The 14,733-nt window shown below is 41.6% G+C and overlaps 1 protein-coding gene across 2 annotated transcripts in view; it reads left to right on the forward strand.

Moving 5' to 3' along the window:
- Nucleotides 1-389: 389 nt before the first annotated feature.
- Nucleotides 390-14,733, forward strand: part of RAB3GAP2 (RAB3 GTPase activating non-catalytic protein subunit 2) — a 53,389-nt gene continuing 39,045 nt past the window's right edge. For both annotated transcript variants that reach the window (XM_032215481.1, XM_032215482.1), the window contains exons 1-3: nt 390-587; nt 7,802-7,866; nt 8,327-8,453. In XM_032215481.1, the coding sequence (XP_032071372.1) occupies nt 467-587; nt 7,802-7,866; nt 8,327-8,453 (313 nt within the window). In that variant the 5' untranslated portion in view covers nt 390-466. The remainder of the gene's footprint in view (nt 588-7,801; nt 7,867-8,326; nt 8,454-14,733) is intronic.

Genomic DNA, 14,733 nt, shown 5'->3' on the forward strand with positions numbered 1-14,733 from the left:
CCTTCCAATGAAGACAGTCAGGACTAGATCCCTTTCGCAAGGCCAGCCCGTGAGGACAACTCACAGCTGTCCGGGTGTCCCAGAAACCTGAAAATCTGTGTCCACTGAATAGCTGTCGAGGTGTGCATTAAGCCTGTCGGGCAAATCTACCGTCGTCCTTAAGAAGCTGCTAAAGAAGAACGCCTCAAGGAAGGCTTTAGCCTTCCCCTCTTCTCAATCCACCCCGCCGACTCCGAGCGAAGCCCCGCAGCCTGAAAACATCGCTCCTCTCCCCAACCACGTGGACAAGCCCTGGCATTCCGGTTTGGTTCTCCTCCCTTTCCTGGTTCTGCTCGGCGCCTGCGTGGTAGCGTCTGCAGAGCCTTTGACCGCTTCCGGGTGGGGTTGGCAGTCCAGCTCGCGACTCGGCGGGGTTGGGGGGGGGGCAGCCTGAGGGGCTTCGGCCGCGGAAAACCCGGACGACGCCATGGCCTGCGCTCTCGTGCCTTTCTGCAGCTTCCAGGACCTGGAGTCGGCGCGGGATTTCCTGTGCTCTCATCTGCGGCAGAGCGGCGCGGGGGAACCGTGGGGCGCCAAGGAATGCGGTGGTGAGCCTCGAGCCCCGGGTCCGAGTGGGAGGAGATGGGTCGGGGTTGAGAGGATAGCAGTGGCGCGACGGTAATTTGCACTGTATCCTCTGTCCGCAGTGCCAGCAAGGGACTTGCCTTCATCCATCCTTCCACTTCTTTTAGCTCCAGGTTTGCATGTAAGAAGTATAAGTAGAGGTGGGGTCGTCATTCCTTCAACTTAATCTTTTTATTTTTTACTGCAGTAGGTAGCCCATGTATTTTTCCCCCTTTCCCTCCGCCCATATGCACCAGGTAACTGATAAGGAACCACTTGTGTACCGAGTTTCCTATTTTTGATTCAGGATCAGCCCTTGTGGATGGCCTCTGCAGCAATCTGTCACTATATTAACATTGGACAGCTTTATAAAAGAACCTACTACTTTTAGGGCCGACTGGTTATTCAGTACCCTGGTTACGATTTGGACACTTATTGTGGATCTTGCAGGTGCTGGCTGAGTCTGATCAGTGTTTTAATTAAAAACATCCAACACCAGGCTTACTAGACCTGACATAATGATTTTTGAAATCAGAGACAGCATTTCCACAATAGAATAGAACACTCTGAATGGCAACATTTGTGTTAAAATACCTTAAGTAAAATGAACAAAAAATAAAGTTTAGAGAGCCACTTTGGTGTAGTGGTTAAGGCATCAGGCTAAAAAATGGATGATTGGGAATTACAGTATTGCTTTAGGAGCAAAGCCAACTGGGTGACCTTAGGCCAGCCACTCCTTCTCAGCCCTAGGGAATCAGACAATGACTTACCACTTCTGAAATCTTGCCAAGAAAACTGCCAGAACTTGACCAGGCAGTTGCCAGGAGTAAAAAGTACTGACTCGAAGGCACCTACACCAGAGTCACATAGACCTAGAAGCTGTTGATGAGAGCATGGATACTGTAGATAGTTTATTTTCTAACAGAACAGAATATGATATAACTTAGGGTTGAACTGTGGAGTCCTTAATGGTTAGTTGTTTCCTTGCAGACATTTCATTACCTGACACTAGGTGACAATGCTGATCATATTACCAACACTGATGATGTTTCCTAATCAGGTAATGAAACATCTGCAAGCAAACTACTAAGTTCAGGAGGCACCAAAGACTTCATAGTTTATTTTCTCTTAGCAAACTTTTTGTGTAGCTCAAATGCCACATATGTGTCAAAAGATCTGTTACAGAAGTTTGAGTAAGTCTAGATTTTGAGATGACATCCAGTGTTAATTAAATAATTAAATCATGCCAGTTTTATATGTCACAATAAACTAGCAAAGTTAACAGTGAATAGTGATTTTAGAATGGCAAACTTTTATAGTCCAGTACTTCTCAAACCTGGCAATTTTAAAATGTGTGGGCTTCAACTCCCAGGATTCCCCAGCCTGCGTGGTAGTTAAATTCTTGACATCCACAATTCTGGGAATCGACACATATTAAAGTTGCCAAGTTTGAGAAACACTGCTTTAGACATTACAAACTAGCCAAGGTAAATGGGCTAATGAGCTACTATACGTAACAAAACTAATTTTGTTTTAGGTAATGTAAGCAGTGTATATAATAATTAGAAATAATCTAATTCAGGAAGACATCAACAAGTCTTTCTTAAATCTTAAATTAGAAACAGAAAGGTTTCTGAATTTCTTTGTACTTCTGTTGTAATTGACCTAATTCTTTGCTAACACAGGAACGTCTAAAGAGGATTGTTCTATTAGCTAAGAAGTTCACTGTTGCTCCTAACCAGCCTTAGGTAAACACTCATAATTTATATTCAGTGATGGTTAACCAAAACAGGAGATCACAAGGTTCAATGGTTATATAATTTCCCATGAACTACCACCAATTTGGAGAGTTCTCAGCAAACAAAATGCAGTCCATGTTGCAGTTTACCCTTTCTGGAAAAATATATATTATGTAGTGTAGTTATTTATGCTCTTTTTTATTCCATTAATTAATTTGTCATGAACCATATGCATAATACAGTATTCTCATGTCTTACCCTGTGCAACTACAAGTGCATATATTGGTGGGTAGCAGCTTGGTTTTGAGAAGTTGGTCATGAGTAGTATGAGTAGAAATCTTTCACTCATTTGCTATGCCATGCTTATTAATATGGCATGGAGAAGATGAACACCTGACATTTATTTTTCATTTAATGTGGATTCTTTTTTCTTCATATGTCTAACAGAGTTTTGTGAAATATAACATGGACTAAAAATCAAGAGATCTATTTATAAACATGCTATGAAACAGGTGAATTGGAGAAAAACAAGATGTGGGATAATATTGATGAGGCTCTTCTGTTGCACTTCAGATATACTGATCTCTTCAGTTTCCTTAAATGGAGGAAACATGACTACCTAATTTGTGATAGCCAGATGATTGTGTTTGTGTTTTATGGGTTGCTTTTTGAGTGAAAATATTGCCAGTGACTGTAAACATAGTTCTAGTAGTAAGATTCATCCCACTAGTAATTATTTGTTTTCTTACCTATGGAAATTGGTATTTAATTTAGGGAAAGTGTGTGGAGAATAGCTTCTGCAAGTCTTTTTAACCAATTCAGAACAGCTCTGCTCCACCATGGCCAAAACAATAGTAGGAGGGAGGCTTAGAATGATGAATTGACAACCTTTTGAGAAGCTGCCCAACTTCCTCTTTCATATGGATATACACTATTGGGGAACATTTTCCTAAATCCAGCTGATTTTCAAATTTATTTATCTTGCTTACTTCTCCCTGCACCCCAAATTTACTACTTCTAGATTTTGGGAGATTTTTTTTTTCATTTATTTAGTAAATATGTATGCTATCTATCTAGCCTCAAAGGGGGGGGGGGCTCTAGGCTGCTGACAATATAAAAACAAGTTTAAAATTTAAAATGTTAAAATAATAATAATAATACTAAAGTTGGTTTAAAATTAAGATGAGAAGGAGGGAAAGTAGCTACATGGGGAAGAGGTGGGATATTATCTTAATTCATTAATCACCTCTAGGGTGACATATCCTCATTGAAGTTCCAGTCCAGTTGGCAGAGCCAGGTCTTTAGTAAGATCAAAAGGTGGTATGGATCTCACCTTGGGGGGTGAGGATATTGTTTCAAAGGAGAGTTATGGCAGAAATGGCTTTTCTCCTGGCCTTCACTGGCCAGAATTCTTTGACTGATGGTTTGTAGGATGCCCCTTTTGGCAGCACTGGTGGGGTGGGCCAATCCCATTGGAGGGAGATGGTTCCTCAGATAGCATGAACCATGCTGTGAAGAACTTTAAAAGGGGATAACCAATGTTTTGAATTGAACCCGGAAGAAAACTGGCAATCAGTGCAGCTGTGAAACAGTGGTGTAACATGAATCACAGTAGAGATCCCAAGAATTATCCTGCTGATGGCCAAATGGTTAGTTAAACAGCCTTCTGAGGCCCTTTACATAATTTCTTTCCTACATTTAGTTAGACAAAAAAAATTTTTTTTAGAGAAAATAATTATTAAAACTGGTTTTAAAGACATGATTTATAGAATGAAGAGGCATGTCTTGAAAAACTTAAAAGGCGTTTGTTTAAACTGATTTTTAACTTGTGACATAGATTTAATATTCAGTGAAGAGACACCCACATAATAAAAGCAACTAAGCTGTTGAAATAACTGTTTAATTTTGCCATTATGCATCATATGGAACAGTGCTACTTCCTTAGCAAATTTCATGCTGTTTTAATGAATTAAATTACTATGACATGATTGGTGTTATGAAGCTTTAGAAAATCATCCAGGTTACATAATTTGGGAGTTAGATAATTTCAAATACTACTAAAATCAGTATGATAGTTTCAAATACTATTTCAATCACTTTATAAATATTATATTTACGTGGATCAACTTATTTTCCTTTAAATTTTCTTTAGATTATTGCAGTATACAAAAAAAAATAGATGAAGCAAACCTAGAAAACCTAAGACTGCTTAAGAGTAACATACTTAAATATATTACTGTTGTTGCAATTTTCCTCTTCACTTTTTGTAGCTTTTGGGTGACACTAGTGAATCAAACAAGGGACGTGGTGGCTCAGTGGCTAAGATGCTGAGCTTGTCGATCAGAAAGGTCGGTGGTTTGGCGGTTTGAATCCCTAGCGCCGCATAACGGAGTGAGCTCCTGTTATTGTCCCAGCTTCTGCCAACCTAGCAGTACAAATGCAAGTAGAAAAATAGGGACCACTTTTGGAAGGTAACAGCGCTCTGTGCGCCTTCAGCGTTTAGTCATGCTGGCCACATGACTACGGAGACTTCTTCGGACAGCGTTGGCTCTTTGGCTTTGAAACGGAGATGAGCACTACAACTAGAGCTGGAAATGACTAGCACCTTTACCTTTTTACCTTAGTGAATCAAAAATTGTGTTCAAATTATGATTGGATGTGCAGTACAGCTCATCTTGTGAATTTCTAAAATAAAAACTATGAAAATCTCTGCAGAATATCTACAGATATATATCTGTAGAATTGTGTTATGTATGCATGCTGTAGTTTTCATCAAGAATTCCAGCAGGAATTTTAGTGTTACTTAAAGTTTGATGTTCAATCTTAAGAATACATGTACATATTCTAAATAGCACAAAACTTTGATTTATAAAGGCCATTTTTTCTTTGGATATTCAGGGCTGCCATCTTTATAACTTAATGTTGCTTAATATAAAGGACAATTTATTTTTATTTTCAAAGCCATAGTGTTTATGTTCCTCCTTAAATCTGTTTCTTTATACAGCATAAAAACAAATGTATCAGCAACGCTTTCTAGATTTGCTTCATTAATTTCTATGAATACTGCAATTGTCTAAAAATGTTGACGGGAAAATAAGTTGTTTCATGTAAACATAATGTTTATGAAGTGATTGAAATCACTACATAATCAGATTTGTTATGTTATCATGTTCAAAGATGAATGACTCATTCAGCTATGGGGATGTGTTCATTAAACTGCCTTCAGTGAGAATCTAAAAGGAATACTTTAGTATATTAGGAGCAACTGTTTCTCTTCTATGAAACAGTAGGTTCTGTTCCTATAAAGACATATATTAAGGCTGTTTTGTTTTGAAACAGTCTGGGTGTGAAATATGTTGTCTAAGTATTTTCTAACATTCCAACCTTCAAATGTTTTGAAAAATTAAGTTTGAAATGCTTCCAAAATGCTGAAAGAGCTGGTATTGTACTTGAGACTGGAAGTTTTGCAAAATTTCACATTTTGAAATTAAACAGTTGCACATACTGCACATATCAGTTTTAGTCTTCTTGCATAGAACATTAAGCTTATTGAAAAACTAACTTGAGATAGATAAAATGATTAGAATTAGAAGACAGATGGTGACAAAGTCCTAGAATTCCATGTACACAAAAAACCAAAATGCCACATACATCTTGAGTGCCCTTAAACTCTGTATCCTTTCCTAACAGCCGAGGTGGCGCAGTGGTTAAATGCAGCACTGCAGGCTACTGCTAGATCAGCAGTTCAGCGGTTCAAATCTCAGCAGCTCAGGGTTGACTCAGCCTTCCATCCTTCCGAGGTGGGTAAAATGAGGACCCGGATTGTTGGGGGCAATATGCTGACTCTCTGTAAACCGCTTAGAGAGGGCTGAAAGCCCTATGAAGCGGTATATAAGTCTACTGCTATTGCTATTGCTATTGCTATCACCTTCCTTATAAAAAAAAAGGTTGCAGGGGCTCTGCCCTGCAGATAATCAGATGAGTGCAATTCTCTGGTTGAAGTTGGATTCCATGGAACAGATCAGATTGTTGCAGTTGTACTGCTCTCTCTGCTGCACAACCTTGTCCTTGCTTAAGCTGCTGGATTTCCATTGCTGGGCTGGTAGTTGGGATCTTGAGGCTCTTGGTTTTGAGGAACTTCAATTTACTATCTGGTGACATCGAGTCCAAGGCAGCTCAGGAGATCCTGGCAACCATGGACCTATCCCATGTCATTTTAGGCCTGGCACCTATTGGGGGTTAAACATTGCATCTGGGTTTTGTTACAGGGTAGTTGAGATATGTTCGGATTTTAAATGGTGTTATTTGCCATTATCCCATTGTTATGGTCAGATTGCTTTTTGGCTCATTGGTGACCCCTACCATGAAGAGGGGATATCTGTTAGGTTGCCCTGCTCCAGATGACTGATAAATCCAGAAGGAGTTGGGTTCCAGAAGGAGTTTGGTGATTGCTACATGGATCTTATGAGCAGTTCAGCTGAGGCCTTAGTTATAGCCTCAGCTGAACTAGGCATGGGACTTGATCCCAGGACACACCTTAGTTCTCTAAGGAGCTCCAGGAAATGAATTGGAGATGATTCCTGGAGCATCATTGAAGAAAGATAAAGAGTGAATCCATCTCATGTTAGGGATTACAGTGTGGTGATAGGCAGTGAAATATTCTTTGTTTTCTGTTGAAATTGTATGTACTGATAGCTGCATGAAGTCTTTTAAGGTTTGACCAAATAAGGTCTTATAGATTTACCTGGAGCAAATTTAATTCTGTGTCTCCTGAAGAACAGTCAAAATTTTCTAGCCTCTAAGTTTGACCATCTGCTTGCTAGATCTAGGTCTCCCCTGGACAGTTACCGTAAAACTATCTGGCAGGTGACCTATGGTTGGGTTTTTGCAATTATCTCAATTTCCTTGAGTGAAGGATTAGCCCCATGGGCCTTTTGGTAATCAAGAAGTTATCATTGGAGTCAATGGTCCTGGACAATTATCATCCAGTCTTTCATCTTTCCTTCTTTGGAAAGGTGGTGGACAGGGTTCAGCTTCAGAGAACCTGGAAGAAATGCGTTTGTTTGAATCCATTTCAGTCAGCCTTTCTGCAGTCTAGAAATGATTTTAGAATTAGTAAACGAAGGTAAACGTACCCTATTTTCAACTTAGTTATAAATAACTTTTTATGCTTGTATCATTTTCTAAAACAGGTGGAAATTGCTTGACATGCCATAATGCATGACTTGAACCTATGTTATTAATATAAAAATATGCCTAGATTATCTCTCATACTTATATTCTAGGTTTAGGTAATGATAAGATATTCTTAGCATTTCTGCTAGGAATTACTGGTATTTTAAAATCATTATTGTTATTTAAATAAGAATCATATTTTCATGAACAATGCAGCATTTTATTTTAGCATGTGACACTAATGGCTCTAATTTGCTAAACTAAACTAGGTTTTGTAATTCTAGGTAAATCATCAAACTGGGAAGAAGAGAATTGGGGTTCCTGGGATGAAGCAGAAACTCAAGAGCCTGTAAGCCTTTTTATTTATTCTTTATTTAATATATTAATTATATCTTTTATAAACAAGCTCGATATCTGTGTCAAAACATTTTGAATAATACATTAAAAACTGAAGTTCATTAATCAATTTGTAATGCATAATACACACATTTAGGTTGAATACAGATTGCCATATAGCTATTCATTATTGTCTGCGTGATTTTCCTCTGTATTATGTGATTTGTCTCTCTATTATGTGATTTGTCTCTGTATTGATGGCATTTCAGGACAGGTAACAATATTACAATTAATGAAACAAAATGTATAATTTCGATAATGTTTAAATGCTTTCAACCATATATTAAGATTGCAGTCACATTGCTAACTTGCATATTCCGTAAATGCTAATATTGTTATACGTAACTGTTTTAAATTATGTATAGCTATTTTTTGCTCAGGAAAGTAACAACTTCAATAATCAACATTTATAGGAAGAAGAAGAAGACTTAGCATCCAAAACGCAAACAAGTTCCTGGCTTCAGGACTGTGTAATATCTTTGTCGCCTGCAAATGATCTCATGGTAATAGCTCGTGAGCAGAAAGCAGTGTTTTTTGTCCGTAAGTGTTTTTTTTATAATGTATTTGAAAATATATTCCAGTAAATATCTTTAATTGAGATTCACAAATAGTATTCTGAATAAGAATAGGTTATGATTAAACCACATACCTTGATAGTCACTGATGTTTCTATTTGTCATGATAAATGAAGAACGATTGTTTTATAACAACTATTCTATTAAAATCAATCTACTAGCTTCACAGTCTTACTGTATTTTTCGGACTATAAGACGCATCGGTGTAAAAGACACACCAATATTTCAAAGAGGTAAGTCAGGAAAAAAGGTTTTTGTCCTCCCCAGCCCTCAGGAGCACTCTGCAGGCTTCAGCAGGGCTCAGGGAAAGCAAAAATGCCCCTGTTCTTCTCCAAAATGAGGGCATTTTTCCCTTACTCCAGCCCTGCTGAAGCCTGCAGAGTGCTTCTGGGGGATGGGAGAAGGCAAAAATGCCCCCATTTTTTTGCCCATTTGTCACCAAAACTGGGGCATCTTTCCCTTCCCCCCAGCCCTGCTGAAGCCTGGGGAAGGTAAAATCACAAAAATGGGATGCGGGGGTGGGGCTTCAGGAGGCCAAAAATAGCTGTATATGGCATATAAGACGCACCAACATTTCCACACTTTTTTAGGGGGGTGGAAAGGTGCATCTTATATTCCGAAAAATACGGTATCTCTGAAACTGATATGTGTGATAAGTATATTGTGAAATGTATGGTGATATTGCAAATAATAAGCCTCCACATTTCTTGATACTTTAATCACATATATATGATAATCAACACCCTTAACTCAAGTTTTGCTAATAAATTTGAATTCCATTTTAACCCTATATACATATATACCCCAGTACTAGGGTTAAATAGACGTTTGCTTCTCAAATAGCTTTTATTTTCTTTGAAAATGTTGGTTCCTATGACTTTTTTACCTTCCTGCCTCTTGTTTTCTTTGGATGAAAATTGGTTTCATATGTTTTCATGATTTAGAGTGGATAGGGCTTCTTCACAAGTTGGTAATTGATTATCTTGTTATTTGTAATGTAAATAATTGAAGAAAGAGATTCACTTCTCTTAGATTATGTTAACTTTGTCCGTCCTCCCCCAATCTCAGCTATCTGTATCTATAATGGTGATATTAAAATAATTAAATTGGATGGAGTCATTGTGATGACTCACTGAATTCTCAACTGAAAGGCAATTTTACAGATTCCTCTTTTATCTTGAAAAGCTACTCTCGTGGCAGAGGACTTTAGGGCTGGCCATTACCGGGGAAGGAGGGTTCGCTACGTTACAGAGATCCCTCCTTCCGGCCCTATGAGTCCCACTCTGAGGCCAGATGGCGCGAGTAATCAGGACCCTGGTCTCAGGCTGTTGTCGCTAAATGCCAGGTCTGTGGTTCACAAGGCTCCCCTCGTCCGGGACTTAATTTTAGACGAGAGGGCAGACCTGGCATGTATTACTGAAACCTGGCTGGGCCCGGAGGGAGGAGTCCCCCTCGTAGAGATGTGCCCAGAAGGATTTCAGGTGCTGCATCAGCCGAGAGCCCAGAGAAGGGGTGGGGGTGTGGCTATCGTTATCCGGGAGTCGTTAGCACCTCGTAGGATCCCTGCTCCGGAGCTTGTCGGGTGTGAGTCTCTGCTGGTAAAGTTGGACCTCAAGGGTCAAGTGGGTTTGCTGTTAACGTACCTGCCTCCCAACAGCGTTGCAGCAGCCCTCCCCTTGCTCCTCGAGTCGGTAGCCGAGCTAGCAATTGAGTTCCCCAGACTTATGGTCTTGGGGGACTTCAATTTGCCTTTGCTCGGTGAACACTCTGATGGGGCGCAGGAGTTCATGGCTTCCATGACGGCCATGGGCTTGACCCAGGTAATCCGGGGCCCAACCCACTCAGCGGGTCACATGCTCGACCTCGTATTTCTCTCGGAGCAGTGGACTTGTGATCTTGGTCTGAGGGGTAATGAGATCATACCCCTGTCGTGGTCAGACCACTGCCTACTGAGGCTCGACTTTCGGAGACCAAACCCCCACTGTAGGGAGGAGGAACCGACCAAGTGGTTCCGCCACAGGCGACTTATGGAGCCTTTGAGGTTCCAGACGGAGCTTGGGGTTATTCCTGATACTCTCGCCCACGGTCCGGTGGAGACTCTGGTTGCTGCCTGGCACTCGGCAGCATCGGAGACCCTTGACTGGATCGCGCCACTACGGCCCCTCCGAGGCGGCAGATCCCGGAGGCCTCCTTGGTTTACCGAGGAGCTCCGGGAGATGAAGCACCGGAGGAGACGCCTAGAGCACCTATGGAGGTCCGATAAATCCGAATCGAACCAAGCACTCCTAACAACCAGCACCAAGGAGTACATCAGGGCACTCAGGGCAGCAAAAAGATCTCATATTGCCACCTTGGTTGCGTCCGCTGAGTCCCGCCCAGCCGCCCTGTTTAGGATAACCCGCTCCCTCCTAAATAGGAGGGATACGGGGGAACCCTTGCAGGGTAGAGCTGAGGATTATGCCCAATTCTTAGCGGACAAAATTGCTCGGTTTCGATCGGATTGGACTCCATCCCTGCAGTTCCAGCCGAGGCACAAGAGGATGAATTGGTAGACCACCTCTGGGTTGAGTTTCAGGATGTTGCCCCTGGGGATGTGGACAAGGCCATGAGAGCTGTGAGTGCCTCCACCTGTGTGCTGGACCCGTGTCCCTCATGGCTGGTTGCCAACAGCACTGAGGTGACACGAGGCTGGATCCAGGCGGTTGTTACCGCCTCTCTTCGGGAGGGGCACTTCCCCGCCGCACTTAAAGCAGCGGTGGTGAGACCCCTCCTGAAGAAGCCATCTTTGGATCCAGCTGTCCTTAACAATTACCGTCCAGTCTCCAACCTCCCCTTTGTGGGGAAGGTTGTCGAGAAGGTGGTGGCCCTCCAGCTTCAACGGTCCTTGGAGGAAGCAAGTTATCTCGACCCCTTCCAGTCGGGCTTCAGACCCGGTTACAGCACAGAAACCGCTTTGGTCGCATTGACCGATGATCTCTGGAGAGCCAGAGACGGAGGCCATGCCTCCATCCTGGTTCTCCTTGACCTCTCGGCGGCTTTCGATACCATCGACCATGGTATCCTTCTGCGACGACTGCGGGAGGTGGGGGTGGGAGGCACTGTTTTGCAGTGGTTCTCCTCCTACCTCTCGGACAGGTCGCAGTCGGTGTTAGTGGGGGGGCAGAGATCGACCCCTAGGCCCCTAACATATGGGGTGCCGCAGGGTTCGGTCTTATCCCCCCTACTATTTAACATCTACATGAAACCGCTGGGTGAGATCATTCGGAGGCACGGGATAAGATACCATCAATACGCGGACGATACTCAGTTTTATCTGTCCGCCCCGTGCCAACTCAATGAAGCGGTGGACGTGATGAACCGGGGTCTTGAGGCCGTTATGGACTGGATGAGGGCTAACAAGCTTGTACTCAACCCGGAAAAGACCGAGTGGCTGTTGTGTTTCCCTCCCAATAATTCGACCAGTGTTCCATCGCTCAGGCTGGGGGGTCAAATTTTATACCCCTCAGAGAGGGTTCGCAACTTGGGAGTCCTCCTGGACCCACAGCTGACTTTCGACCACCATCTGACGGCTGTGACCAGGGGGGCATTTGCCCAGGTTCGCCTGGTACGCCAGTTGCGACCCTACCTGAACCGGGAGGCCCTCACAACAGTCACTCGTGCCCTTGTGACCTCTAGGCTGGAATACTGCAATGTGCTCTACATGGGGCTGCCCTTGAAGAGCATCCGGCGACTTCAGCTAGTCCAGAACGCGGCCGCGCGAGTGATTGTGGGTGCACCTCGGTTCGCCCACATAACACCTATCCTCCGTGAGCTGCGCTGGCTACCTGTTGATCTCCGGGTGCGCTTCAAGGTGCTACTTGTCACTCATAAAGCCCTCCATGGTAGTGGATCTGCGTACTTGAGAGACCGCCTCCTGCCAATTACCTCCTTGCGACCAATTAGATCGCATAGATTAGGCCTCCTCCGAGTTCCATCTGCCAGTCAGTGTCGACTAGCAACCACACGGAGGAGAGCCTTTTCAGTAGTAGCTCCGACCCTTTGGAACGATCTCCCCGTGGAGATTCGTACCCTCACCACCGTCCAGACCTTCCGCACAGCCCTTAAGACCTGGCTAGCCCATCAGGCCTGGGGATAAAGATAATCTGTCCCCACCCGAATGATGAATGAATGTTGTTTACTATTTTACTTTTATGTATTGTCTTGTGTTTATTGTCTTGTACCCTCCCTTCCTTATTTTATGTAAGCCGCCCTGAGTCCCCTCAGGGAAAAGGGCGGCCTATAAATACTAATAAAATCACTAAAAAAAAAAGAGAAGATTCCAAATTGGAGAAAAACACAAGGATGTTTATTACATAAAAATTACATCAACCAGGCTTGAATTGAAATTTATTGTGATATATTTTAATAATAGAACAACTTGGCTTAAGAATAACCTTCCGTTTCACCAGATGCTTAGACACATCAAATTGTACCATAACTAAGCTTCTTATAATGTAAAATGGAAGATACTAAATATAAAATTAATTCATTACTGAATTTTAGTGAAAACTAATGTAATTACTTCCTTGTCATCTGTTTATAATGATCCATCTCAAACCAAGTTGCAAAAGAAATCTGTCATTCACCTAAGCATTGTCCATAATTCTTTTTTAATTCATTTTTGGAGTTTACCTCTAGTCATTGACAATAACCTCAGGAAAATGAATGACAATAGAGTACTATTTTTATAAGCAGGTATGCAAAAATTAAACAGGTAAGGTTCTTTTTAAGGATGTTGGTTGAACCTAATTGGATAGTGGTATGATGAAGTTACCAAATTCATTTCTAAAACTACTTGAGCTTTTATTACAGCCATTCCAGGTAGTTCATTAATATCTTTCAAATATTCATTCAGTTCATTCAAAAAAGGAAAAAAAAATAGTTCCAGGAAACCACAGACCTATCAGCCTGACATCAATACCAGGAAAGATTCTGGAAAAGATAATCAAGCAACGAATTAGTGAACACCTAGACGTAATAGCCAAAAGTCAACATGGGTTTGTCAAAAACAAATCATGCCAGACTAATCTTATTGCATTCTTTGACAAAGTGACAAAATTAGTGGACCAGAGGAATGCCGTCGATATAGTTTACTTGGACTTCAGTAAGACATTTGATAAGTTAGACCATAACCTACTACTAGATAAAGTAGAAGAATGTGGGTTAGACAGTATCATTACCAGATGGACTTGTAATTGGCTGACCAACCACACTCAACGTGTAGTCCTCAATGGAACTACATTTACATGGATGGAAGTATGCAGTGGAGTGTCCCAAGGCTTTGTTTTAATGAGTTCCCCATTTATTCCATCATCCAAATCCTTGATGAAGATGTTGAAGAGTACTGGGCCTAAAACAGAGCCTTGGAGTCCAAGTAAACTATATTGACGGCATTCCTCTGGTCCACTAATTTTGTCACTTTGTCAAAGAATGCAATAAGATTAGTCTGCCATGATCTGTTTTTGACAAACCCATGTTGCCTTTTGGTTATTACTTTGTTTACTTCTAGGTGTTTGCTAATTTATTGCTTGATTATCTTTTCCAGAATCTTTCCTGGTATTGAGATCAGGCTAATAGGTCTGTAGTTTCCTGGATCTATTTTTTTTTTCCAATTTTTGAAGATGGGAACTACATCAGCTCTTTTCCAGTCTCTGGCAGTGCTCCAGGATCTCTGAAAGATATAGTTCAGTGGTTCTGAGATCTCATCTGCCAGTTCCTTCAGAACCCTGGGGTGTAATCCATCCGGTCCTGTTGATTTGAACTCGTCTAGGGTAGACAGGTGCTCACTTACCATTTTCTTCCCTATTTCAATTTGTGTTCCTAATCTGATTTTTGTGGTGCTGTTTTTGATAGGTTGGACTGTTTTATCCCTTTGTGTACAGACAGATGCAAAAAATGAGTTAAATAGTTCTGCTTTCTCCCTGTTGCTTGTCACCTTCTTGTCATTTTCTCCTAGCAATGGACCAATTGTTTTCTTAACCCTTTTCTTGTTTTTAACATGTTGGAAGAAGCTTTTTTTTGTTATTTTTTACTTTTGTGGCAAGCCTTTCTTCATTGTGAGCCTTAGCTTTCCTTACTTCATCTTTACAGGCTCGGGCTATTTGCTGATATTCTGCCTTAGTTATGTTTCCACTTTTTATACTTAATATTTTTGTCTTTCAATTTGTCAGAGAGTTCTTTATGCAGCCATGCTGGTTTCTTTTGGG

Source organism: Thamnophis elegans, chromosome 4, assembly GCF_009769535.1.
Source record: "Thamnophis elegans isolate rThaEle1 chromosome 4, rThaEle1.pri, whole genome shotgun sequence".
Lineage (NCBI taxonomy): Eukaryota > Metazoa > Chordata > Lepidosauria > Squamata > Colubridae > Thamnophis > Thamnophis elegans.